Source organism: Bufo gargarizans, chromosome 9 (genome assembly GCF_014858855.1).
Source record: "Bufo gargarizans isolate SCDJY-AF-19 chromosome 9, ASM1485885v1, whole genome shotgun sequence".
Lineage (NCBI taxonomy): Eukaryota > Metazoa > Chordata > Amphibia > Anura > Bufonidae > Bufo > Bufo gargarizans.
In genome coordinates, this window is record NC_058088.1 from 45,224,527 (window position 1) to 45,250,851 (window position 26,325).

The 26,325-nt window shown below is 44.9% G+C and overlaps 1 protein-coding gene across 1 annotated transcript in view; it reads left to right on the forward strand.

Moving 5' to 3' along the window:
• LOC122919544 (connector enhancer of kinase suppressor of ras 2-like) overlaps nucleotides 1-26,325 on the forward strand; it is a 258,874-nt gene that overhangs the window by 104,846 nt on the left and 127,703 nt on the right. The window contains exons 4-5 of the mRNA XM_044268620.1: nucleotides 8,108-8,149; nucleotides 20,985-21,104. Coding sequence (XP_044124555.1) covers nucleotides 8,108-8,149; nucleotides 20,985-21,104 — 162 coding nt within the window. The remainder of the gene's footprint in view (nucleotides 1-8,107; nucleotides 8,150-20,984; nucleotides 21,105-26,325) is intronic.

Below are 26,325 nucleotides of genomic sequence, written 5' to 3' on the forward strand. Positions count from 1 at the left end.
CGCTTGCGCCAACGTCTTAGCATTGGGTAACCCAGGAAAGGGAATGAAATGTGCCATTTTGCTAAAATGACCACCAGAATCACCAAGGAACGAGGCAGGTCCGTAATGAAGTCCATGGACAGATGTGTCCAAGGACGGGAAGGAATGGGTAACGGGAGGAGAGAACCCGATGGCCGTGAATGAGGGACCTTGGCACGAGCGCAGGTCTCGCAGGCTGCCACAAAACCCTCAACCGTCTTACGAAGAGCCAGCCACCAGAATCTCAGAGCAATGAGATCCACTGTGGCTCTACTCCCCGGGTGCCCAGCAAGGACAGTATCGTGGTGTTCCTTAAAAACCTTGTGTCGTAAAGTGAGAGGCACAAACAACCTCCCAGGAGGACAAAGATCAGGAGCCTCTGCCTGAGCTGCCTGAACCTCTGCCTCTAATTCAGGATAAAGAGCAGACACAACCACCCCTTCAGCCAAAATGGGATACGGGTCTTCAAAGTTCCCCCCTCCTGGAAAACAACGTGACAGGGCATCCGCCTTCACATTTTTAACCCCATGGCGGAACGTGACAACAAAATTAAACCTAGAAAATAACAAAGACCATCTGGCCTGTGTCGGGTTCAGACGCTTGGCTGATTCCAAGTAGGCCAGATTCTTATGGTCAGTAAACACGGTAATAGGGTATCTGGCTCCCTCTAGCCAATGGTGCCATTCCTCAAAAGCTAATTTGATGGCCAACAACTCCCTATCTCCCACATTGTAATTTCTCTCTGCAGATGAGAGTTTCCTTGAGAAAAAGGCACCCGGAGAGGGACCCTGAGACAAGACCGCACCCACACCTACCTCAGAAGCAATAACCTCAACTATGAAGGGTAGAGAAACATCAGGTTGTACCAAAATGGGAGCAGAAGCAAAACACTCTTTAATACTAGAAAAGGCTTTAAGCGCATCTACCGACCACCGACCCCCTTTTTAGTCATATCAGTGAGTGGTTTAACAACAGAGGAATAATTCAAAATGAACTTTCTGTAATAATTGGCAAAACCCAAAAACCGCATCAGTGCCTTCTGATTCTCAGGAAGCTCCCAATCAAGTACAGCGCGGACCTTCTCAGGGTCCATGCGAAAACCAGAAGCGGAGAGAAGAAAACTAAGAAATTGAATCTCCGGAACCGCAAACACATATTTTTCCAGTTTAGCGTACATTTTATTCTCCCGCAGAATCAGCAAGACCTGACGTAGGTAGTCCCGATGAGTCTTGAAATCAGGAGAAAAAATCTAAATGTCATCTAGACACACCAGAACAAATTTCCCCATCACATGATAAAAAATGCTTTTCACAAAATGCTGGAAGACGGCCGGAGCATTCATCAAACCAAAAGGCATAACCAAATTCTCAAAATGGCCCTCAGGGGTATTGAAGGCCGTCTTCCATTCGTCTCCTTCCCTGACCCTGACCAGGTTGTATGCCACTCTTAAATCCAACTTAGAAAAAACTTTAGCCCCAACACTCTGGTTAAATGGGTCAGAGGAAGCGGATAAGGGTCACGAATTGTGATACGGTTCAGCTCCCTGAAATCCAGACATGGTCTTAAAGAACCATCTTTTTTCTTAACAAAAAAAAACAGCGGCAACAGGTGACTTCGAGGGTCGTATGTGTCCTTTTCTCAGACTCTCAGAGATATAAGCACGCATAGCAACCCTTTCAGGTTGGGAGAGATTGTATAAACGAGATTTAGGTAGCTTGGCGCCTGGGGTGAGATTAATAGGGCAATCGTACTCCCTGTGAGGGGGCAAGTCCTGAACACCACTCTCAGAGAAGACATCCGAAAATTCAGAAAGAAAAGGTGGTACAGTCTTAGTAGCAACCTCAGAAACAGATGTCGTGAGGCAGTTCTCTCTGCAAAAGTCACTCCAACCATTTATTTGCCTCTCTTGCCAATCAATGGTGGGGTTATGTTTAGTGAGCCAGGGTAGCCCCAACACTAGAGGAGTAGGTAATCTGCTTAAGACGAAACATGACACATCCTCAACATGAGCGTCACCCACAGTCAAATGGATATTGTGAACTATGCCCTTTAACGATCTTTGAGAAAGTGGAACGGAATCGATAGCAAAAACAGGAATATCCTTTTCCAAAGTGCATACCTGGAAACCATGAGTTATAGCAAACTGATTATCAATGAGATTGACAGCTGCTCCACTATCCACAAAAATCTCACAAAGAATGTTCTTGCTCTCTAGCGCCACCCTGGCAGGCAGGACAAAACGAGAACTACAAGCAAACGGAAAACCTTCAATTTCCGCATCAACCTTGCCAATAGTAGCAAATGGAAAGTTTTTAGAGTTTTTTTTTCTTTTTGTTTCTTTTTTATTACCCTCAGAAAACTCCATGAATATCCTAGAGGGGCAACCATTAGCCAAATGATTTATACCTTCACAACAGAAACAAACCCTCCACTGAGAGCTGAATCCTCTACTATCAGAGGCAAGCAAACCCAGCTGCATGGGCTCCTGCTCAGAAGGGATTGAGAGCGACTGAGACCCCTGCACACTGAATGAGACCGACGCACTGTCCATGGACTGAGTATGACAGGAAGGAGTGATCTCTCCTCTCTCTCTAAGACGCCTGTCAATACGAACAGCCTGAGACATGGCAGAGTTCAAGGAGGCAGGTCTCTCATGAAAAGCAAATGCACCTTTCAATCCCTCTGAAAGACCATGGCAAAATTGACTTCGGAGTGCAGCATCATTCCAACCAGTATCAGCTGCCCATCTCCAAAATTCTGAACAGTATATCTCAGCGGACTGTTTACCCTGGCATAAAAGACGCAGTTTAGATTCAGCCAGAGCAATACTATCCGGATCATCATATATCTGCCCCAGGGCTACAAAAAATTCATCCACCGATCGGAGGGGCCGTTCCCCCACCGGCAGCGAAAAGGCCCAAGACTGAGCGTTATACCTGAGCAGCGAGATGATGATCCCCACCCTCTGCTCCTCATCACCAGAGGAATGGGGAAGTAGGCGAAAATGGAGTTTGCAAGCCTTTCTAAAGGGAACAAAATTCTTACTACCCCCAGAGAACGTATCCAGAAGCAAGATCTTAGGCTTGGAACAAACTCCATGAACGCCAGCAGAACCGGTCACCTGAAACTGAGACACAGTTTTACGGAGATCTGCTACCTCCAGTGAAAGACCTTGCATGCGGTCAATCAAGGCTTAAACCGGATCCATGCTTCAGACGGTTATGGCGGTTTATAATGTCACGGATGATGTTGCGGATAGCTGGAAGTTATGAATTAACGTCCGACTGGCTTGATCCCAAACTAAGGAGCTTATAGGTGACCCCTATAAAACCCTAAGAGCTCACCCTGACTGCTAAGCACATACAAGGGTCTCAAAGGTAGACGATTGTATGCCCACGTACCTAAGACTGTGTGACACCTGAAAACCCTATAATAGTGAGGGGACACGACCACCGGCTTCCTGCACTTCATACAGAGGGAGTCAGTGTGACCTATAATCAAGCCATCAAGGAAACACAATACATGAAAGGACTTATCTGAACAAGCAGCAGCAGAAACCTCCAGCAGTGAACACCAATCCAGGAAGTAGTATAAACCGCAAAGTGAGGCAGGGAGGGAATATATAGGAAAGAGGATTAGTCTAAATAGGTGACACCTGGGAGAAGGAAATGAGATGAGAAAGTGAAACCAAAACAAAGAACATCATGCAAGAGGTAGAGAAGGACGTCTGTCAGACCTTCTCACAGATCTGGCGGTGACATATATATACCATATATGTCTGTATAGACTAGAGGACTGCATACAGACACACACATCCAGTATTTTGCCATCCATGCTCTTTACACTCCTCATTCGTCATATCAGAGCGCAGAGCGACTGCATTTACAATCAATAGGACATTAGTGCGATTAGTCAGCCATGTTCTCGATGACAGGTCCACCCTCCGCTCTGTCAGAATAGCCGGGTGCAGCCGTCATCCCCATTCTTCCTGAATTAAATTAATCTGACAGATAAATTAAGAAGATTAAAGATGTCTATTGTGAACGCACAAGTCATAACCAATCCGAACCCAGCGCACATGAAAAGGACGGCAAGGACCGGGTGTTATATCTGACGGCAATCAAGACGATTATAGGAGGTTACCAGAAAGCCGGTACATGGTGGAACTGATAATAATATAGGGGGATATACACAGATACTGATGTACATACGCTATATGGAGTATAGTATCGGTCTCATGTCTTAATCATTGACTTCAGGTGAGTTACTCAGTCCCTTTACCGAAGTGTATAACATCCAGCCTCTAGCCATGCAGTCTACCATTACCACAGTGTATAACATCCAGCCTCTAGCCGTGCAGTCTACCATTACCACAGTGTATAACATCCAGCCTCTAGCCATGCAGTCTACCATTACCACAGTGTATAACATCTAGCTTCCAGCCGTGCAGTCTACCATTACCACAGTGTATAACATCCAGCCTCTAGCCATGCAGTCTACCATTACCACAGTGTATAACATCCAGCCTCTAGCCATGCAGTCTACCATTACAACAGTGTATAACATCCAGCCTCTAGCCATGCAGTCTACCATTACCACAGTGTATAACATCCATCCTATAGCCATGCAGTCTACCATTACCACAGTGTATAACATCCAGCCTCTAGCCATGCAGTCTACCATTACCACAGTGTATAACATCCAGCCTCTAGCCATGCAGTCTACCATTACCACAGTGTATAACATCCATCCTATAGCCATGCAGTCTACCATTACCACAGTGTATAACGTCCAGCCTCTAGCCATGCAGTCTACCATTGCCACAGTGTATAACATCTAGCTTCCAGCCGTGCAGTCTACCATTACCACAGTGTATAACATTCAGCCTCTAGCCATGCAGTCTACCATTACCACAGTGTATAACATCCAGCCTCTAGCCATGCAGTCTACCATTACCACAGTGTATAACATCCAGCCTCTAGCCATGCAGTCTACCATTACCACAGTGTATAACATCCATCCTATAGCCATGCAGTCTACCATTACCACAGTGTATAACGTCCAGCCTCTAGCCATGCAGTCTACCATTGCCACAGTGTATAACATCTAGCTTCCAGCCGTGCAGTCTACCATTACCACAGTGTATAACATCCAGCCTCTAGCCATGCAGTCTACCATTACCACAGTGTATAACATCCAGCCTCTAGCCATGCAGTCTACCATTACCACAGTGTAATACATCCATCCTATAGCCATGCAGTCTGCCATTACTACAGTGTATAACATCCAGCCTCTAGCAGGTTTATTGTAAAGAGTTCCCTGAATTCCAGCGTGGTCCTTTAATATAATGCCATCCCTGTCACAAGTCACTTCCATGTGGACAAATGTATGGTGACAACTTTGTGGGAACAGTTTGGGGAAGGCCCTTTTGTTTTCCCCAATGACTGAACCCCAGTGCATGGTTGGGTGAATCTGGAAGAACTTTACCACCCGCACAGAGTCCTGACCTCCACCCCATCCAACACCAGAACAGAGACTGTGAGCTGAGCCCTCTCCATCAGGTCATCAGGGTCTGAACTCACAAATGGTGTCCTGGGTTAAGGGACAAAAATTCCCACAGACACCCTCCAAAAGTTTGTAAAAAAAGCCTCCCAAAAAAACAAAGCGGCGACCTTCCCAGAGGAGCAAAGAGGTGACTTTCCCAGAGGAGCAGGGGGGGACCAGCTCCATATTAATGCCTATGGATGTAGGATGGGAGGTCAGAAAAGCTCCTGGAGGTGGACTGTGGAGGGTAGAGGACTTCTCTCCATACAGTGCATACTGTGGTTATATATGGAGGCTGCTGTAGATTTACTAGTATAATGTGCAGCATCCACTGGAGAAGTAGAAGCTTCACCGCTGTCACCTGACATCTACAGGACACAACATGCAAGGAGGCGTCTCTAGGAATCCTAGAATAACTTTATCTTCCTTTATCTTTATATGAGGTGTAATTATCAATCAATATCTCCCACAGTGGTAAAACCAGAACACGTTACATGGGACTGACAGGAATACAATACATTGCAGGACATTCAGGGGTCAGGTTGTGTCTCAGAACATTCAGGACCTCGGAGAGCGCAGGAAATGTGTCTTGTATCCAGGACATAATGCATCCCAATGGCCTCCCAGTGTCCCCGACACTCCTGCAGGATCTCAAAGATATAGACAGACAGACAGACAGACAATAGGGCTGCACCGAGTATCGAACTATCAATAATCTGTACTTTTGTATCTGGATCGATAAGATAATGAAATGTACTATTTTTTGTTACTAGGCTGCCCTACTGCAGATAGAGATAGATAGGTTTAATTTTCCACCTGGAATTGTGTAAACACCTTCTCCAGTCCACAGAGCCCAACTTTACTACACCAGCAGAATAGTGAGTGCAGCTCTGGAGTATAATACAGGATATAATTCACTATTCTGCTGGTTCTGTCACTGTGTACATACATTACTTATCCTGTACTGATCCTTAGTTACATCCTGTATTATACTCCAGAGCTGCACTCACTATTCTGCTGGTGCAGTCACTGTGTACATACATTACGTTACTTATCCTGTACTGATCCTGAGTTACATCTTGTATTATACTCCAGAGCTGCACTCATTATTCTGCTGGTACAGTCACTGTGTACATACATTACATTACTTATCCTGTACTGATCCTGAGTTACATCTTGTATTATACTCCAGAGCTGCACTCATTATTCTGCTGGTGCAGTCAGTGTGTACATACATTATTTATCCTGTACTGATCCTGAGTTACATCCTGTATTATACTCCAGAGCTGCACTCACTATTCTGCTGGTGCAGTCACTGTGTACATACATTACTTATCCTGTACTGATCCTGAGTTACATCTTGTATTATACTCTAGAGCTGCACTCATTATTCTGCTGGTGCAGTCACTGTGTACATACATTACTTATCTTGTACTGATCCTGAGTTACATCCTGTATTATAATCCAGAGCTGCACTCACTATTCTGCTGGTGCAGTCACTGTGTACATACATTACTTATTCTGTACTGTTCCTGAGTTACATCCTGTATTATACTCCAGAGCTGCACTCACTATTCTGCTGGTGCAGTCACTGTGTACATACATTACTTATCCTGTACTGATCCTGAGTTACATACTGTATTATACTCCAGAGCTGCACTCACTATTCTGCTGGTGCAGTCACTGTGTACATACATTACTTATCCTGTACTGATCCTGAGTTACATCCTGTATTATACTCCAGAGCTGCACTCACTATTCTGCTGGTGCAGTCACTGTGTACATACATTACTTATCCTGTACTGATCCTGAGTTACAGCCTGTATTATACTCCAGAGCTGCACTCACTATTCTGCTAGTGCAGTCACTGTGTACATACATTACTTATTCTGTACTGTTCCTGAGTTACATCCTGTATTATACTCCAGAGCTGCACTCACTATTCTGCTAGTGCAGTCACTGTGTACATACATTACTTATTCTGTACTGTTCCTGAGTTACATCCTGTATTATACTCCAGAGCTGCACTCACTATTCTGCTGGTGCAGTCACTGTGTACATACATTATTTATCCTGTACTGATCCTGAGTTACATCCTGTATTATACTCCAGAGCTGTACTCACTATTCTGCTGGTGCAGTCACTGTGCACATACATTACTTATCCTGTTCTGATCCTGAGTTACATCCTGTATTATACTCCAGAGCTGCACTCACGATTCTGCTGGTGCAGTCACTGTGTACATACATTACTTATTCTGTACTGTTCCTGAGTTACATCCTGTATTATACTCCAGAGCTGCACTCACTATACAGGATTTATCCCACATGTGACATGTAATATTGATGATTGATGTTTGCTCTCCTCTCCAGTAAATGTTTGTGTAATGAATATGGAGGTTGCTCATGTGCACATGATGTCATTATCCATCTGATTTTTGCTGACGAGGCACCGCTTATCTCTGTGTGAATTTCTAGGAAAATATAAAAGGTTTTAGTTTTAATGTTAATCTTTTTCTGATTGTTTTCTTTTTGTCTTTTCTCAGGATTGCACTGTGTATGAAACAGAAAATAAAATTCTCCATGTGGTAAGTGGCGTCCTGCATGCCGCTGATCTCTGCTGCAGCAGTTCATTGTGCTATAAGGACATTGAGTGGAGATGTGAATGATAACATGTTGTCACAGGGTCGAGTCATGGTCCATTTCTTTAGGATGTAAATTGGGGTTCTGCCCTCCTGGTTGGTGGTGCCCAGCAGCTTCTCGTGACCAGTCATCCCCTACTGACATCGCTACAGATCAGTCACTGTATGCCTCCTACTCCACCCTAACATACAAGCTGAGGGTTTGTTACAGTGTATTGACAGAGATAGGACTTACCGCTGTAGCTCCTGCAGCTCAGACGAGCACATCTCAGGTCTCTGTAGAACCGCCGGAGGTCCGGGTGTGTGGTAATATGGAGCACAGCTATGAAAGCAGCCACCGGACCGGACGACCCAAAGAAGCACAGAGATTGTGAGCAAAGAAGCTAATCCAGTAAAGGTGCACTACAACACCCAGAGAGAGCACCCAAAATAATTCAAGACCCCAGATCAGGCCCCAAAATAAATTGAGAGGCTTTGCATAGCTATAGGGCCATACGTCTACCAGCCTACAGTATATGCTGCAAGAATCCGGGCGTATTGTAGAGGACAGCGCCCCCCTCAGCGCAATTATAGTCAGGCTGTCTATGGACACATACGCTCCTTAGCATTGGAACTGCGGCACCAAGAAGGAGAAGCTGTAAGGGTATAGCAGGTATCACTACCATCTGCAGATGATGGCATTTCCAGCACCTAGCTCCAATCTGTGGCATGTGGGAGGGGCATAGAAATCAGATGAAGTCAGGTGGGATGATTGTGTGATGCCTCCTGTTCATATTGTAACAGCTCGGGTCACTTAGCGCTCCAGGATCTCCATCTTCTCAGCTTCCACGGTGGTACACCTCAAGAAGCCGCTCCAACACTGCAGATTTGGGTGAAAAGTGGCCTCAACCAGCTTTATTGACACTTTTACAGCAGACAAAACAGATAACAAATGTAAATTCTCGGCCGTCTGGCCACTGACTACACAGGAGTTTTCCTTCTATATCGGGATCTGGGTCTATCCCCCAGCTACCAAAACACCACCAGTGGTTACTCTGCACAGGGTCAGAGGGTCCCGGCTCCCACAGGCCTTGGAGCAGCCTGCTCCCTCCCCAGACGGGGAGCCCTGATTGAGGGGCCCGGACCACCTAACCCTGAGCCTAATTACCTCTCATTACCGGCCTGGCTGATACACAGAGGGAACGCCCTATTTAACAGCCTTTCTTCTTCTCACCCGACTTCCTCTGAAATATACCATTTCAAGGGCCCTCTGGCAGCTCCACTGCCACATATATATATATATATATATATATATATATATATACACATATATATATATATATATATACACTATACAAACAATACATATATATATATATATATATATATATACCACATGTGATGAGAATGTCTGTACAGTGCTGGGGAGTATGTCAGTGATATAAAAGTGATGAGAATGTCTGTACAGCGCTGTGAAATATGTCAGTGATATATAAGTGATGAGAATGTCTGTACAGCGCTATGGAATATGTTAGTGATATAAAAGTGATGAGAATGTCTGTACAGCTCTGTGGAATATGTCAGTGATATATAAGTGATGAGAATGTCTGTACAGCGCTGTGGAATATGTCAGTGATATATAAGTGATGAGAAGGTCTGTACAGCGCTGTGGAACATGTCAGTGATATATAAGTGATGAGAATGTCTGTACAGGGCTGTGGAATATGTCAGTGATATATAAGGGATGAGAATGTCTGTACAGGGCTGTGGAATATGTCAGTGATAAGTGATGAGAATGTCTGTACAGCGCTGAGGAATATATGTCAGTGATATATAAGTGATGAGAATGTCTGTATAGCGCTGTGGAATATGTCAGTGATATATAAGTGATGAGAATGTCTGTAAAGTGCTGTGGAATATGGCAGTGATATATAAGTGATGAGAATGTCTGTGCAGCGCTGTGGAATATGTCAGTGATATATAAGTGATGAGAATGTCTGTACAGTGCTGTGGAATATGGCAGTGATATATAAGTGATGAGAATGTCTGTACAGCGCTGTGGAATATGTCAGTGATATATAAGTGATGAGAATGTCTGTACAGTGCTGTGGAATATGGCAGTGATATATAAGTGATGAGAAAGTCTATGCAGCGCTGTGGAATATGTCAGTGATATATAAGTGTTGAGAATGTCTGTACAGCGCTGTGGAATATGGCAGTGATATATAAGTGATGAGAATGTCTGTGCAGCGCTGTGGAATATGTCAGTGATATATAAGTGATGAGAATGTCTGTACAGTGCTGTGGAATATGGCAGTGATATATAAGTGATGAGAATGTCTGTACAGCGCTGTGGAATATGTCAGTGATATATAAGTGATGAGAATGTCTGTACAGCGCTGTGGAATATGTCAGTGATATATAAGTGATGAGAATGTCTGTACAGCACTGTGGAATATGTCAGTGATATATAAGTGATGAGAATGTATGTATAGCCGTGTGGAATATGTCAGTGATATATAAGTGTTGAGAATGTCTGTACAGCACTGTGGAATATGTCAGTGATATATAAGTGATGAGAATGTCTGTACAGCGCTGTGGAATATGTCAGTGATATATAAGTGATGAGAATGTCTGTACAGCGCTGAGGAATATATGTCAGTGATATATAAGTGATGAGAATGTCTGTATAGCGCTGTGGAATATGTCAGTGATATATAAGTGATGAGAATGTCTGTAAAGTGCTGTGGAATATGGCAGTGATATATAAGTGATGAGAATGTCTGTGCAGCGCTGTGGAATATGTCAGTGATATATAAGTGATGAGAATGTCTGTACAGCGCTGTGGAATATGTCAGTGATATATAAGTGATGAGAATGTCTGTACAGCGCTGTGGAATATGTCAGTGATATAGAAGTGATGAGAATGTCTGTACAGCGCTGCAGAATATGGCAGTGATATATCAGTGATGAGAATGTCTGTACAGAGCTATGGAATATGTCAGTGATATATAAGTGATGAGAATGTCTGTATAGCGCTGTGGAATATGTCAGTGATATATAAGTGATGAGAATGTCTGCACAGTGCTGTGGAATATGTCAGTGATATATAAGTAAGGGTGGGTTCACACTAGCGTTAGGGATTCCGTCTCGACATGTCGTACTTTTATTCCGGCCGGCTCTCGGCATGCGCTGCCCTGCTGCCGCCAAACTCCGCCCGCCCCCATTATAGTCAGTGAGGCCGGAGCTGCAGTCCAGGGGCACGCGTTCACTAGCGGAAGCACGGATCCGACAGGCTGTTCACCCGCTGGATCAGCCTGCCGGAGTCTCTTGCCGCTAGTGTGAAAGTAGCCTAAGTAAAATAAATAAACCTAAAGCTACAGATACTCACAGGGTTACATGCAGTCACATAGTACAGTTCTGCTGAGGGATGTTCATGATGTTGAGGGGCCAATGTCCCTGGTAGAACCTGGGTTGTTAGGAGCCCCCTGATGCCCGTCAGCACAGCCTGGGCCGTCCCATTGCGGCTGATAACCCCCATCCTCCGACATGCATAGTGTAATGACTTAAGACTTTAGAGACGTGATTTTCTGAAGAGGTGTTATTTTCCGCCTCGCCAGGATTTTCATAATCACATCGCGCTCGCTCATTGTGCGCCAACCGTGAATGTAAACAAACATCTCTCGCTTAAATGGAGAATTCTCCGCTCAAGCTGCGCCTTTCTCTCGTGCTGTATGGAAGCAGCGCCTCCACCTCTCCGGAGAGCGCTCTTCAGGGTCCCTGCCGTCTGACTATTTACACACTGTCATCAGCGTCGCGTGCTATTTCCGCAGAAAACGCGGTTAACGCTTCATGAGGGCTTGATGTGCGATGTAAACGTCTCCTGTCATTACTTAGTGCAGGGAACATAATTGCTGTAAATGTCACGTGTTGTATATGTGACAACCCGACTGCAATGCACGCAAGAAGCAGCCACTTAAAGGGCCAGTAAACATTTTGAAATGAGCAATTGATATAAAGACGCAACATCAGTGCAGGAGTCGTCCCACAGTGTGTTCTACACAGGTAGCATGTGCTGGGTGACAACCCCTAGTGCATGAGGAAGCTCAGGATGAGCAGAAAGAGCAATGGAATCATGGGAGGACATCAAGAATTTATCAGAAGAATTCTGGCGTAAATGTTTTATCTTTCAATTCTTCACAATTTTCAAGATCTCTGCATGCTGTCGGTGACAGGAAACATTTACTGTTTAGTTGGAAACTCATTCAGACCTAATACTTCTCACAGCTGAGGCTTTGCTTCAGTTTATCCAGCCTCTAAAATCCTCTGTGATTTGATGTGCTCAGATTCTAAACTGATACACTTTACCTGCACCGATACATTGTAACAAACAATTAGGCCAGAAGACCTGTCCTGATGAGTTTAGTGACCAGGATTGTCATCATTGTATACACTTGTAACAAATCCACAGCATAAATCATACGGCAGCCCATGTGACCTGCGCTCGATGGCAACTGTGACTTGGTGCCTCAGTGAGCTCTAGAATAAGGGGCACGGAGCTGACTCACACACAAGTACAGCTGCACTGCCGTCTCCTGCACCGCCAGATGGCGCCACTATGCAGTTAGGGGCTGGGGTGGTGACCCTTCCGTTCCAGAGGTCAGTCATCAGGTGAAATATGCGGTGATGTATATTTACAGTATATGCTGTTATGTATATTTACAGTATATGCAGTGATGGATATTTACAGTATATGCGGTGATGTATATTTACAGTATATGCAGTGATGGATATTTACAGTATATGCAGTGATGGATATTTACAGTATATGCGGTGATGGATATTTACAGTATATGCAGTTGTGGATATTTACAGTATATGCAGTGATTGATATTTACAGTATATGCAGTGATTGATATTTACAGTATATGCGGTGATTGATATTTACAGTATATGCAGTTGTGGATATTTACAGTATATGCAGTGATGGATATTTACAGTATATGCAGTTGTGGATATTTACAGTATATGCAGTTGTGGATATTTGCAGTATATGCAGTGATTGATATTTACAGTATATGCGGTGATGGATATTTACAGTATATGCGGTGATGGATATTTACAGTATATGCAGTGATTGATATTTACAGTATATGCGGTGATGGATATTTACAGTATATGCAGTGATTGATATTTACAGTATATGCGGTGATGGATATTTACAGTATATGCGGTGATGGATATTTACAGTATATGCAGTGATTGATATTTACAGTATATGCGGTGATGGATATTTACAGTATATGCAGTGATTGATATTTACAGTATATGCAGTGATTGATATTTACAGTATATGCAGTTGTGGATATTTACAGTATATGCAGTTGTGGATATTTGCAGTATATGCAGTCATTGATATTTACAGTATATGCGGTGATGGATATTTACAGTATATGCGGTGATGGATATTTACAGTATATGCAGTTGTGGATATTTGCAGTATATGCAGTTGTGGATATTTGCAGTATATGTCGTGATGGATATTTGGTTACTTTATTGCACTTCTCTTATTTTTGCTTCTTTTTAGTTATTTTTATTTTTTTATTTTGGGTCTTTGGTACTTTGAATGTCTCTGGATTAACTACACTAAACCGCAAAGACGCTCAATAAGTCACTGCTGCCGCAGCATATTCTCCCAAAACGACCGCAGTCTCCCCTCAGATATTATTGTCCCACTGAGAGACCGAAACCGAGACACAGCAGACGATCGGCACTAAAGCTCCAGAGCGTCTTATTTATATTTTTAATAAAAGTTGTTTCCTGCGCCGCGTCCCTCAGAGACGTAGCGAGTGTACGGTAATTACAGATCGCTGGTTAGAAGCTGGTCAGGAATGCTCCAAACCCCAGTATAGTCATGGCCGCGGCCATCACCACTGCTACAAAGTTATCTTTACCCCTGATTATCACATTATTTTACTCGTTTTGGGCTAAAAATCATTTTTTTCAATTGGTCTGCATTAAAAATTTCCAGCCGTTTCTGAGATACAGACGTTAAAAATCAGTCTGTTTAGAAGATGTCACTTTCTGGTTTCTTTGACACCTCATGACTCCCACAATTGCCAGAAAAGGGCCGTTCCCCCACTCCCTACAGGAGCTAGACCACAGCCAGGGGGAATTTAAAGTTGGGGGGGGCATTTACTCCATTCAAACAACTGTTGTTTCCATCAGTGCTATGGCCTGAGGGGGCAGCTGGGCACGGGCTCGACTTCTGCTTCATTCCTAGTGACAGTCCGAGGGTTGGGTGGGGGAATGGCGTACAAGGTTCAGTGGGGATCCCAGGGGTTGGACCCTCAATTATCACCTATTTAGTAGATATATGAAAAATACTTCTGGCTGGAATACCCCTTTAAGTCCCTCTTTTATTATTGACTTATCTGGAATGCCCTCTAGGCAGGCCATTGACTACAGGGGCCTGGAGGCGCAGTCTCATAAGGCAGACCATTGGTTTTAACAGTCTGGAGGAGCAGTCTCATAAGGCAGACCATTGGTTTTAGGGGTCTAGAGGAGCAGTCTCATAAGGCATACCATTGGTTTTAGGAGTCTGGAGGAGCAGTCTCATAAGGCATACCATTGGTTTTAAGGGTCTGGAGGAGCAGTTGCATAAGGCAGACCATTGGTTTAGGGGCCTGAAGGAGCAGTCTCATAAGGCAGACCATTGGTTTAGGAGTCTGGAGGAGCAGTCTCATAAGGCAGGCCATTGGTTTAGGAGTCTGGAGGAGCAGTCTCATAAGGCATACCATTGGTTTTAGGAGTCTGGAGGAGCAGTCTCATAAGGCAGGCCATTGGTTTAGGGGCATGGAGGAGCAGTCTCATAAGGCAGACCATTGGTTTAGGAGTCTGGATGAGCAGTATCATAAGGCTGACCATTGGTTTTAGGAGTCTGGAGGAGCAGTCTCATAAGGCAGACCATTGGTTTAGGGGCCTGGAGGAGCAGTCTCATAAGGCAGACCATTGGTTTAGGAGTGTGGATGAGCAGTCTCATAAGGCAGACCATTGGTTTAGGAGTCTGGAGGAGCAGTCTCATAAGGCAGACCATTGGTTTAGGGGCCTGGAGGAGCAGTCTCATAAGGCAGGCCGTTGGTTTTAGCAGTCTGGAGGAGCAGTCTCATAAGGCAGACCATTGGTTTAGGGGCCTGGAGGAGCAGTCTCATAAGGCAGACCATTGGTTTAGGGGCCTGGAGGAGCAGTCTCATAAGGCAGGCCGTTGGTTTTAGCAGTCTGGAGGAGCAGTCTCATAAGGCAGACCATTGGTTTAGGAGTCTGGAGGTGCAGTCTCATAAGGCAGACCATTGGTTTAGGAGTCTGGAGGTGCAGTCTCATAAGGCAGACCATTGGTTTAGGGGCCTGGAGGAGCAGTCTTATAAGGCAGACCATTGGTTTTAACGGTCTGGAGGAGCAGTCTCATAAGGAAGGCCATTGGTTTTAGTGGCCTGGAGGAGCAGTCTCATAAGGCATACCATTGGTTTTAGGAGTCTGGAGGAGCAGTCTCATAAGGCAGACCATTGGTTTTAGGAGTCTGGAGGAGCAGTCTCATAAGGCAGACCATTGGTTTTAGGAGTCTGGAGGAGCAGTCTCATAAGGCAGTCCATTGGTTTTAGGAGTCTGGAGGAGCAGTCTCATAAGGCAGACCATTGGTTTAGGAGTCTGGAGGAGCAGTCTCATAAGGCAGACCATTGGTTTAGGGGCCTGGAGGAGCAGTCTCATAAGGCAGGCCGTTGGTTTTAGCAGTCTGGAGGAGCAGTCTCATAAGGCAGACCATTGGTTTAGGGGCCTGGAGGAGCAGTCTCATAAGGCAGACCATTGAGTTTAGGGGCCTGGAGGAGCAGTCTCATAAGGCAGGCCGTTGGTTTTAGCAGTCTGGAGGAGCAGTCTCATAAGGCAGACCATTGGTTTAGGAGTCTGGAGGTGCAGTCTCATAAGGCAGACCATTGGTTTAGGAGTCTGGAGGTGCAGTCTCATAAGGCAGACCATTGGTTTTAGGAGTCTGGAGGAGCAGTCTCATAAGGCAGTCCATTGGTTTTAGGGGCCTGGAGGAGCAGTCTCATAAGGCAGACCATTGGTTTTAGGGGTCTGGAGGAGCAGTCTCATAAGTCAGACCATTGGTTTTAGGGGTCTGGAGGAGCAGTCTCATAAGGCAGACCATTGGTTTTAGGAGTCTGGAGGAGCAGTCTCATAAGGCAGGCCATTGGTTTAGGAGTCTGGAGGAGCAGTCTCATAAGGCAGACCATTGGTTTTAGGAGTCTGGAGGAGCAGTCTCATAAGGCAGACCATTGGTTTTAGGAGTCTGGAGGAGCAGTCTCATAAGGCAGACCATTGGTTTAGGGGCCTGGAGGAGCAGTCTCATAAGGCAGACCATTGGTTTTAGGAGTCTGGAGGAGCAGTCTCATAAGGCAGACCATTGGTTTTAGGAGTCTGGAGGAGCAGTCTCATAAGGCAGACCATTGGTTTAGGGGCCTGGAGGAGCAGTCTCATAAGGCAGGCCATTGGTTATCAGGGTAGCGGTCCCTCACCCCGGCACTTGCTTACTCGCTGCTCTCATTATTGTGCCCTTTACATTGTAGCTGCTGATTGTGCTCACTTGTCCTATTTCAATATTACAACCATTCATCTCATCCTGCATGAGGAAAAGAGTCGACACAGCAGCACAGAGAATTTAAGGAGTGCTGATGATGTGGAAGGGGCAGGGTCGGGGGTCTCCACTCAGGACGACCTCTCTCCATATTCCTGACTGATTGTCCGGAGCTGCACTGAGATTATTTTCTTTCCACATAATTAACAGCGAGTCTCGTTATTTCTGCGTTTTATGTCGGAGATGAAAGTTCTTTGGATTTCTTCGTTCTCATCACTGGAGGAGACGCCTCATGAATATTCATTCCCATCATTACATCTTCCGCTCTGCATTTCACCATTATTTACATAGATGGAGATTTACAAAATAAGGCGGCTGTGAGTCGAGCTGATAAGCGGCGCCGCCTGTAATGAGCAGATGCTGTATAGGTAATGAGGAGACCGAGCCGTCAGCAGAAACACCGAGGCTGCAATTCTGTGTCCTGGAGCTGTCTTCATTAGATTATCAGTGTATGACGGAGCACATCACCTCTGCTACCGCCACCATTACCACGAGTGCCTCTACTACTACCACTGCCACCATTACCACCAGTGCCATTACTACTACCACTGCCACCATTACCACGAGTGCCATTATTACTACCACTGCCACCATTACCACGAGTGCCTCTACAACTACCACTGCCACCATTACCACCAGTGCCATTACTACTACCACTGCCACCATTACCACGAGTGCCACTACTACTGCCACTGCCACCATTACCACCAGTGCCACTTCTACTACCACTGCCACCATTATCACCAGTGCCACTACTACTGCCACTGCCACCATTACCACGAGTGCCACTACAACTGCCACTGCCACCATTACCACCAGTGCCACTTCTACTACCACTGCCACCATTATCACCAGTGCCATTACTACTGCCACTGCCACCATTACCACCAGTGCCACTACTACTGCCACTGCCACCATTACCATCAGTGCCACTACTACTACCACTGCCACCATCAACAATAGTGCCACTACTACTACCACTGCCACCAGTTCCACTACTACTACCACTGCCACATTACCAACAGTGCCACTACTACTACTACCACTACCACCTTTAACACCAGTGCCAATACTACTACCACTGCCACCATTACTACCAGTTCCACTACTACTGCCACCATTACAACCAGTGCCACTACTGCTTATTTATTTAACTAATCACTGGTAACAGGAGTCGTCCCAGAAGATTAGAACTTAGCAAATGTGCCCATTCACAAGAAAGGTAGTAGGGAGGAATCGGGCAACTATAGGCCAGTAAGCCTGACATCAATAGTAGGGAAATTACTGGAAACCATACTTATGGAGAGGATTGTGGAACATCTAAAATCCCATGGACTGAAAGATGAAGAACAGCATGGGTTTACTTCAGGGAGATCATGTCAAACTAATCTTATTGATTTTTTTGATTGGGTGACTATAATAATAGATGGCGGAGGTGCAGTAGACATCGCTTATCTGGACTTTAGTAAGGCTTTTGATACTGTCCCACATAGAAGGCTTATCAATAAAGTGCAGTCTTTGGGCTTGGACTCCCATATTGTTGAATGGATTAGGCAGTGGCTGAGGGACAGGCAACAGAGGGTTGTAGTCCATGGAGTATATTCAGACCAAGGTCTTGTTACCAGTGGGGTACCTCAGGGATCTGTTCTAGGACCCATATTGTGTAATATCTTTATCAGCGACATTGCAGAAGGCCTCGATGGTAAGGTGGGTCTTTTTGCTGATGACACAAAGATGTGTAACAGGGTTGATGTTCCTGGAGGGATACACCAAATGGGAAAGTATTTAGGAAAACTAGAGGAATGGTCAAAAATCTGGCAACTAAAATTTAATGTTGATAAGTGCAAGATAATGCACCTGGGGCGTAAAAACCCAAGAGCAGAATATACAATCAGTGATACAGTCCTAACCTCAGTATCTGAGGAAAGGGATTTAGGGGTCATTATTTCAGAAGACTTAAAGGTAGGCAGACCATGCCATAGAGCAGCAGGAGATGCTAGCAGAATGCTGGGGTGTATAGGGAGAGGCATTACCAGTAGACAGAGGGAGGCGCTCATGCCGCTCTACAGAGCACTAGTGAGACCTCATCTGGAGTATTGTGCGCAGTACTGGAGACCATATCTCCAGAAGGATACTGATACTTTGGAGAGAGTTCAGAGAAGAGCTACTAAACTGGTCCATGGATTGCAGGATAAAACTTACCAGGAAAGATGAAAGGACCTTAACATGTAGAGCTTGGAAGAAAGACGAGACGGAGGGGATATGAGAGAGACGGCTAAATACATAAAGGGGATCAACAAGGTAAAAGAGGAGAGAAGATTTACAAGAAGAAAAACTGCTACAAGAGGACATAGTGTTACATTAGAGGGGCAAAGGGTTAACAGTAATATCAGGAAGTATTACTTCACTGAGAGAGTAGTGGATGCAGGGAATAGCCTTCCTGCAGAAGTGGCAGCTGCAAATACAGTGGAGGAGGTTAAGCATGCATGGGATAGGCATAAGGCTATCCTCCATATAAGATAGGGCCGGGGCTATCCATAGTATTCAGTATATTGGGCAGACTAGATGGGCCGAATGGGTCTTATCTGACGACACATTCTAGGTTTCTATCTGAGCACTGTATGCATTATCACCAGTACCACAACTACTACTACCACTGACAGTGACACTATTATCACCAGTGCCACTACTAATACTACAGCCACTATTATCACTGCCACCATTACCACAAGTACAGCTACTACTACCACTTCCACCATAATCACGGCCACCACTATCACCAGTGCTGCTACTGCTACCACCGCCACCATCACTGTCACTACTGTTACCACTGGCCAACAGTGACTCAGTATAGGGATGAGCGATGGAGCAATGGCATAACAATCATTCCTCCCCATACTGAGGAGGAGATCTCTGCATGTAATAGCAGCGGTCTCCTCCACTAGTGATCAGGTGATTGCCAGGAAGGAACGTTTCCCTCCTGACAATCGCCTGCACAATCTGTAGGACCCCTACGTCTCCCAGATTGACACAATGTTTCCATATCACTGTGTTATCTGTGGTGTTACATAGGACTGAAGGTGACATCTACTGTGTTATCTGTTCTTTTACATAGGACTGCAGTTAACATCTACTACATTATCTGTACTCTGAGAGTTATCACTGTGTTATCTGTGGTTTTACATAGGACTGCGGGTGACATCTACTACATTATCTGTACTCAGAGCGTTATCACTGTGTTATCTGTGGTTTTACATAGGACTGCAGTTAACATCTACTACTTTATCTGTACTCTGAGAGTTATCACTGTGTTATCTGTGGTTTTACATAGGACTGCAGGTGACATCTACTACATTATCTGTACTCTGAGAGTTATCACTGTCTTATCTGTGGTGTTACATAGGACTGCGGGTGACATGTACTACATTATCTGTACTCAGAGCGTTATCACTGTGTTATCTGTGGTGTTACATAGGACTGCAGGTGACATCTACTACATTATCTGTACTCAGAGAGTTATCACTGTGTTATCTGTGGTGTTACATAGGACTGCAGGTGACATCTACTACATTATCTGTTCTCTGAGAGTTATCACTGTCTTATCTGTGATGTTACATAGGACTGCGGGTGACATCTACTACATTATCTGTACTCAGAGAGTTATCACTGTGTTATCTGTGGTGTTACATAGGACTGCAGGTAACATTTACTACATTATCTGTACTGGGAGAGTTATCACTGTGTTATCTGTGGTGTTACATAGGACTGCAGGAGACATCTACTACATTATCTGTACTGGGAGAGTTATCACTGTGTTATCTGTGGTGTTACATAGGACTGCAGGAGACATCTACTACATTATCTGTACTGGGAGAGTTATCACTGTGTTATCTGTGGTGTTACATAGGACTGCAGGTGACATCTACTACATTATCTGTTCTCTGAGAGTTATCACTGTCTTATCTGTGGTGTTACATAGGACTGCAGGTGACATCTACTACATTATCTGTACTGGGAGAGTTATCACTGTGTTATCTGTGGTGTTACATAGGACTGCAGGCGTTCTCACATACTGTGTGATATTTTCATTGCTCCTTTCTTGTGTTTTTTCAGTGTAAGACGTTGTCAGGAATCTGCGATCACATCATTTCTCTGTCATCGGACTCCTTGGTGTCGCAGTCCGCTCACCTGGAAGTCGTTCATCTCACCAATATCATGCCCAGTGAAGGACTGGTAAGTGTTACACCGCGCAGTGTCAGGTTCCTGCACAGAGTATTATACAGGAGGTTGGGTGGGATCGGCGGACCTGGTAGTTTGGGGTCACTGGTGGGTCTCCCGTGGTTTGTTTCATCGCTGGGGGCGACGTCTCCAGTTTCTTGTGAATTATTGTAATTGTGGAATAAAATATTCTGTAACTTTCCAATACATTCAGGGTTTCATTTTCACCATTTTTACTGATGACTTTCCATAAATTGAGGATTTCTTGTATTTGATTCAGAGGCTGAAAAAGTCCACAAACCTGCTGACACATTGTAACAAACGCTCAGGATTGAAAACCTTTAATGAACATTCATTTACTGCAAAGAGCAATCTTAAAAATTGTGAGAAACGGAGACACAAGGATCAGAACGTTACTGACTGTATCCATGTACAGTAATTAACCCCTTAAGGACAAATCTGACCAGGGTCACTTTAAGTGCTGATAACTTTAAAACGCTTTGACTTACCCAGGCCGTTCTGAGATAGTTTTTTCGTCACCTATTGTACTTCATGACACTGCAAAAATTGGGTCCAAAAAGTTAATTTTTTTGCATAGAAAAATACCAAATTTACCCAAAAATTTGAAAAATTTGCAAATGTCAAAGTTTCAGTTTCTCTACTTCTGTAATACATAGTAATACCCCCCAAAATTGTGATGACTTTACATTCCCCATATGTCTACTTCATGTTTGTATCATTTTGGGAATGCCATTTAATTTTTTGGGGATGTTACATAGCTTAGAAGTTTGGAAGCAAATTTTGAAATCTTTCAGAAATTTTCCAAATCCCACTTTTTATGGACCAGTCCAGCTCTGAAGTCACTTTGTGAGGCTAACGTAATAGAAACCACCCAAAAATGACCCCATTTTAGAAACTACACCCCTCAAGGTATTCAAAACTGATTTTACAACTTTGTTAACCCTTTAGATCTTCCACAAGACTTCATGAGAAGTTATCATTATGGGAGATTTCAATCTTCCAGATATAAACTGGAAAACCAAAATAGCAAGTTCTACCAGGAGTACAGATATTCTAAATTCCCTACTGGGGTTATCCCTACAACAAATGGTTGAGGAGCCAACCCGGAGGGAGGCCATTTTGGATTTGGTATTCACAAATGGGGATTCGGTATATGATGTCATTGTAGGCGAAACCTTGGGATCTAGTGATCACCAGTCAGTGTGGTTTAATATAAGAACTGTGAAAGAGTCCCACCACACAAAAACAAAAGTTTTAGATTTTAGAAAAACAGACTTTTCAAAAATGAAATTAGTCATAAATGAGTCCTTATCAGACTGGAACGGATTACATGGAGTCCAGGAGAAATGGGACTACTTAAAAGGTGCATTATTGAAGGCAACAGAAAATTGCATTAGACTTGTCAGTAAAAGCAAAAGAAGGAAGAGACCACTGTGGTACTCAGCAGAAGTGGCCCAAATCATTAAAAATAAAAAGCTAGCATTTTGTAATTATAAAAAAACCAGAGCAATGAAGATAAGGAAATCTACAAGATTAGGCAGAAAGAGGCCAAGCAAGTTATAAGAACTTCTAAAGCTCAGGCAGAAGAAAAACTAGCTCAGTCTATGAAAAAAGGGGATAAGACATTCTTCAGATATATAAATGAAAAAAGGAAATTAAAACAAGGAATAACTAAATTAAAAACAAAGGACGGAAGGTATGTAGAAGAGAATAAAGGGCTAGCCGACTGCCTTAATGAATACTTCTGTGCAGTTTTTACAAAAGAAAAAGAACGAGAAGGAGAAGGACCTCCACTAGAAAGGATGACTATTAAATCGTTTGATGCATGTGTCTTTACAGAGGAAGATGTTCTAAGTTTGCTGTCTAAAGTGAAGACAAATAAGTCACAGGGGCCTGATGAGATACACCCAAAATTATTAAAAGAGCTTAGTGGTGAGCTGGCAAAATCGTTAACAGATTTATTTAACCAATAATTAGTAACAGGAGTCGTCCCGGAAGATTGGAAATTGGCAAATGTCGTGCCCATTCACAAGAAAGGTAGTAGGGAGGAATCGAGCAACTATAGACCAGTGAGTCTGACATCAATAGTAGGCAAATTAATGGAAACCCTATTAAAGGATAGGATTGTGGAACATCTAAAATCCCATCGATTGCAAGATGAAAAACAACATGGGTTTACTTCAGGGAGATCATGTCAAACTAATCTTATAGATTTTTTTGACTGGGTGACTAAAATAATAGACGGTGGAGGTGCAGTAGACATCGCATATCTAGATTTTAGTAAGGCTTTTGACACTGTCCCACATAGAAGGCTTATCAATAAACTGCAGACATTGAGCATGGACTCCCATATTGTTGAGTGGATTAGGCAGTGGCTGAGTGACAGACAACAGAGGGTTGTAGTCAATGGAGAACATTCAAAACAAGGTCATGTTACCAGTGGGGTTCCACAGGGATCTGTACTGGGACCAATTTTGTTTAATATCTTCATAAGTGATATTGCAAAAGGCCTCGATGGTAAGGTTTGTCTTGACTTACTAGGATGAAAGAATTATCCTCCGGCTAGCCTTACCAAACCCCCTCCTATCCAATAACCACACTGAAACCTTCTTGGTTTGGTAAAATGACCATTACGGCCAACTTTATTATACACACACAATAATAATAATAACAATAATACTAACAAGCATTTTAACACATACTTCAACCTTATGAGCCACTGTACCGTAACAAGGATCCTGGAGGGCAACCCAAACAAGCGGTATCTTCCTTAAACATCTCTCCTTATACTTCAAGGTTACCCTTGGCCGCACTCACCGACCCAAGGGCACCAAATCCTTGAAGTATCCATGTATCTCCTCCTGTAGGCCTTTTAGCCCAAACAGGAGCCCCATCCTCGGCAATCACCATCCACATGAGATACAGGCTCCAACATGTCCTGCATCTCTTAAACCATTGTATTGCTCCCCCAGGATCCCATATCAATCAGCCACCAGACGACCACCGATGACACCTCACCTGTGGGCGTCCCGCCACACCCTCAGGGCCGTCTCCAGACCCTCCTGAATGCCCAACGCCCACATATCAATCCCTACATCGTTAAGATGCACACCATCGGATCTCAAGAACTGAGGCGAAGCAGCCTCCAATTCCCGATGTCGAACCACCAGACCACCCTGTCTGCGAACAAAACGACCCACCTCCTTGTTCAACTTGGCCCGCGCCTTATTGAGCCGCTCTACCGACCTGGCAAACCGCCAACTGCTCCTCGCAACCACCTCTGACCACACCACCAGCAAATCCGGAAAATACGACATCAAACGCAAAACGTCCAACTTAATATCCCGTATCACATCACGGGACCGCCGAACCCCCAAATCATTTCCCCCCGCATGAAGAACTAAGATATCAGGCGGACGATCTAACAGCACGTTGGTATGGATCTCGGGCAAAACGCGCCCCCAGAGAAGCCCCCTCAAACCAATCCACCTGACCAGCAAATCCTCCATCGGAAAACCCAATTGACGCCCGTTCCGCCGCACATCAGCTCGCAAGGCCCCCCAATAGACATACGAATGCCCGAAAATCCATGCCAAGCAAGGCACCGCCCCTGCAAAAGAAACAAACAGAGTCAAAATAGCACCGCAAACTCCAAATCAAGAAAGAACAGACACAAACAAACTCTCTCCTGCAACACTATAACAGATGAGGCCTGACATATGACCGAAAACAACCGGACTCCCAGCGCCCGATACGCTTTATAACCTCCTCCCCCAAGCCCCACCTAGAAGCCTCAGTCGCGGCCCCGATCCTGAATGAATGAGACGCAAAATCCGCAGCAGGAAGACCCGCGGCAGACAAACATTTTCTGAAGACAGCCACAAATTGGAAACGCGACAACCGTGAACCATCCCTATGAACCAGCAACACACCTGAACCGCCGGGACGCAGCTCCAAAAACTCCGTCACACAACGCACGGGACAAAAAACTGACCCCAACAACGGCCTAAGCCACAAAACCACACCCTTACCATCCTGATCAGTCTTAGACTTGCGGAGCAGACATCTCAAAGCACCGTCCACAACCCAAACATCCTCCCACAACAAACCACCACCACCCGTGCGACTAGCTGCAACCAATTCCGATATACGAAAAGCCCCGAAAAAGGCCAACGCAAAAGCCGCCCTAAACAAACACACTTCATACGCCGACACACAAACGGACTCAGCCACCTTCCATAGCATCTGGAAAACGCCAAACGAAACCGGTCTACGACTATCCTTCCGCAACGCGCCACGACGGTAACCCTTTAAAGCTTGCCGCACCATAAAACATTTTGACACATCCGCCATTCCCCGCAAGCGCAACCAGAAGGCAACAGCCGCCACCCTCTTAGATGCAACCGAGAATGACAAACCCGCCGCATAAGACTGACCCACCCAAAAAACTAATAACGTTCGAAAATCCTCCACTGAACTACTACAACCTACCTGCTCGACCAACTCCTCCCACAACGCCCACACTGATGAGTAAGCCGACCACGTACCTCTACTAAGAGACTGCCTAATCAAGCCTGCCGACACCCCAAGGCCACGCTCCAGAGCCACTGGGGGCAAGGCAACCCCTGTAACTCGGCACCCGGCGCCAAACCGCGGAAACGATCCCACTGAAAACGAGAAAGGGAATCGGCGAGTGAGTTATCCACTCCAGGAACATGAACCGCAACAAAACATGCATTCAACTGCAAACCCCGCAATACAAGATGCCTCAGTAAATTCAACACCGGAGGCGAGTTCGCCGTTTGGCTATTAATCGCCTGCACCACACCCATATTGTCACAGTAGAAACAAACACGCCGGTTCCTAAGCCAGTCCCCCCACAACTCAGTAGCCAGAACAATAGGAAACAGCTCCAACAACGCCAAGTTAGTAAGAAAACCCGCCTGCCTCCATTCATCCGGCCACGCCCCCGCAGTCCATTGTCCCTTACAAAAAACACCATATCCACACGAACCCGATGCATCAGAGAATAATTGCAAATCCACATTACTAATCCCTGCCTCCATCCACATAGACCGCCCATTGTACTCCGACAGAAACGTCTCCCACACCGCCAAATCATCCTTCACTGCTGCTGGTAAACGCAAGTAATAAAAAGGGGCGGTAACCCCCGCAGTCGCAAGCGCCAAACGACGACAAAAAACCCGCCCCATCG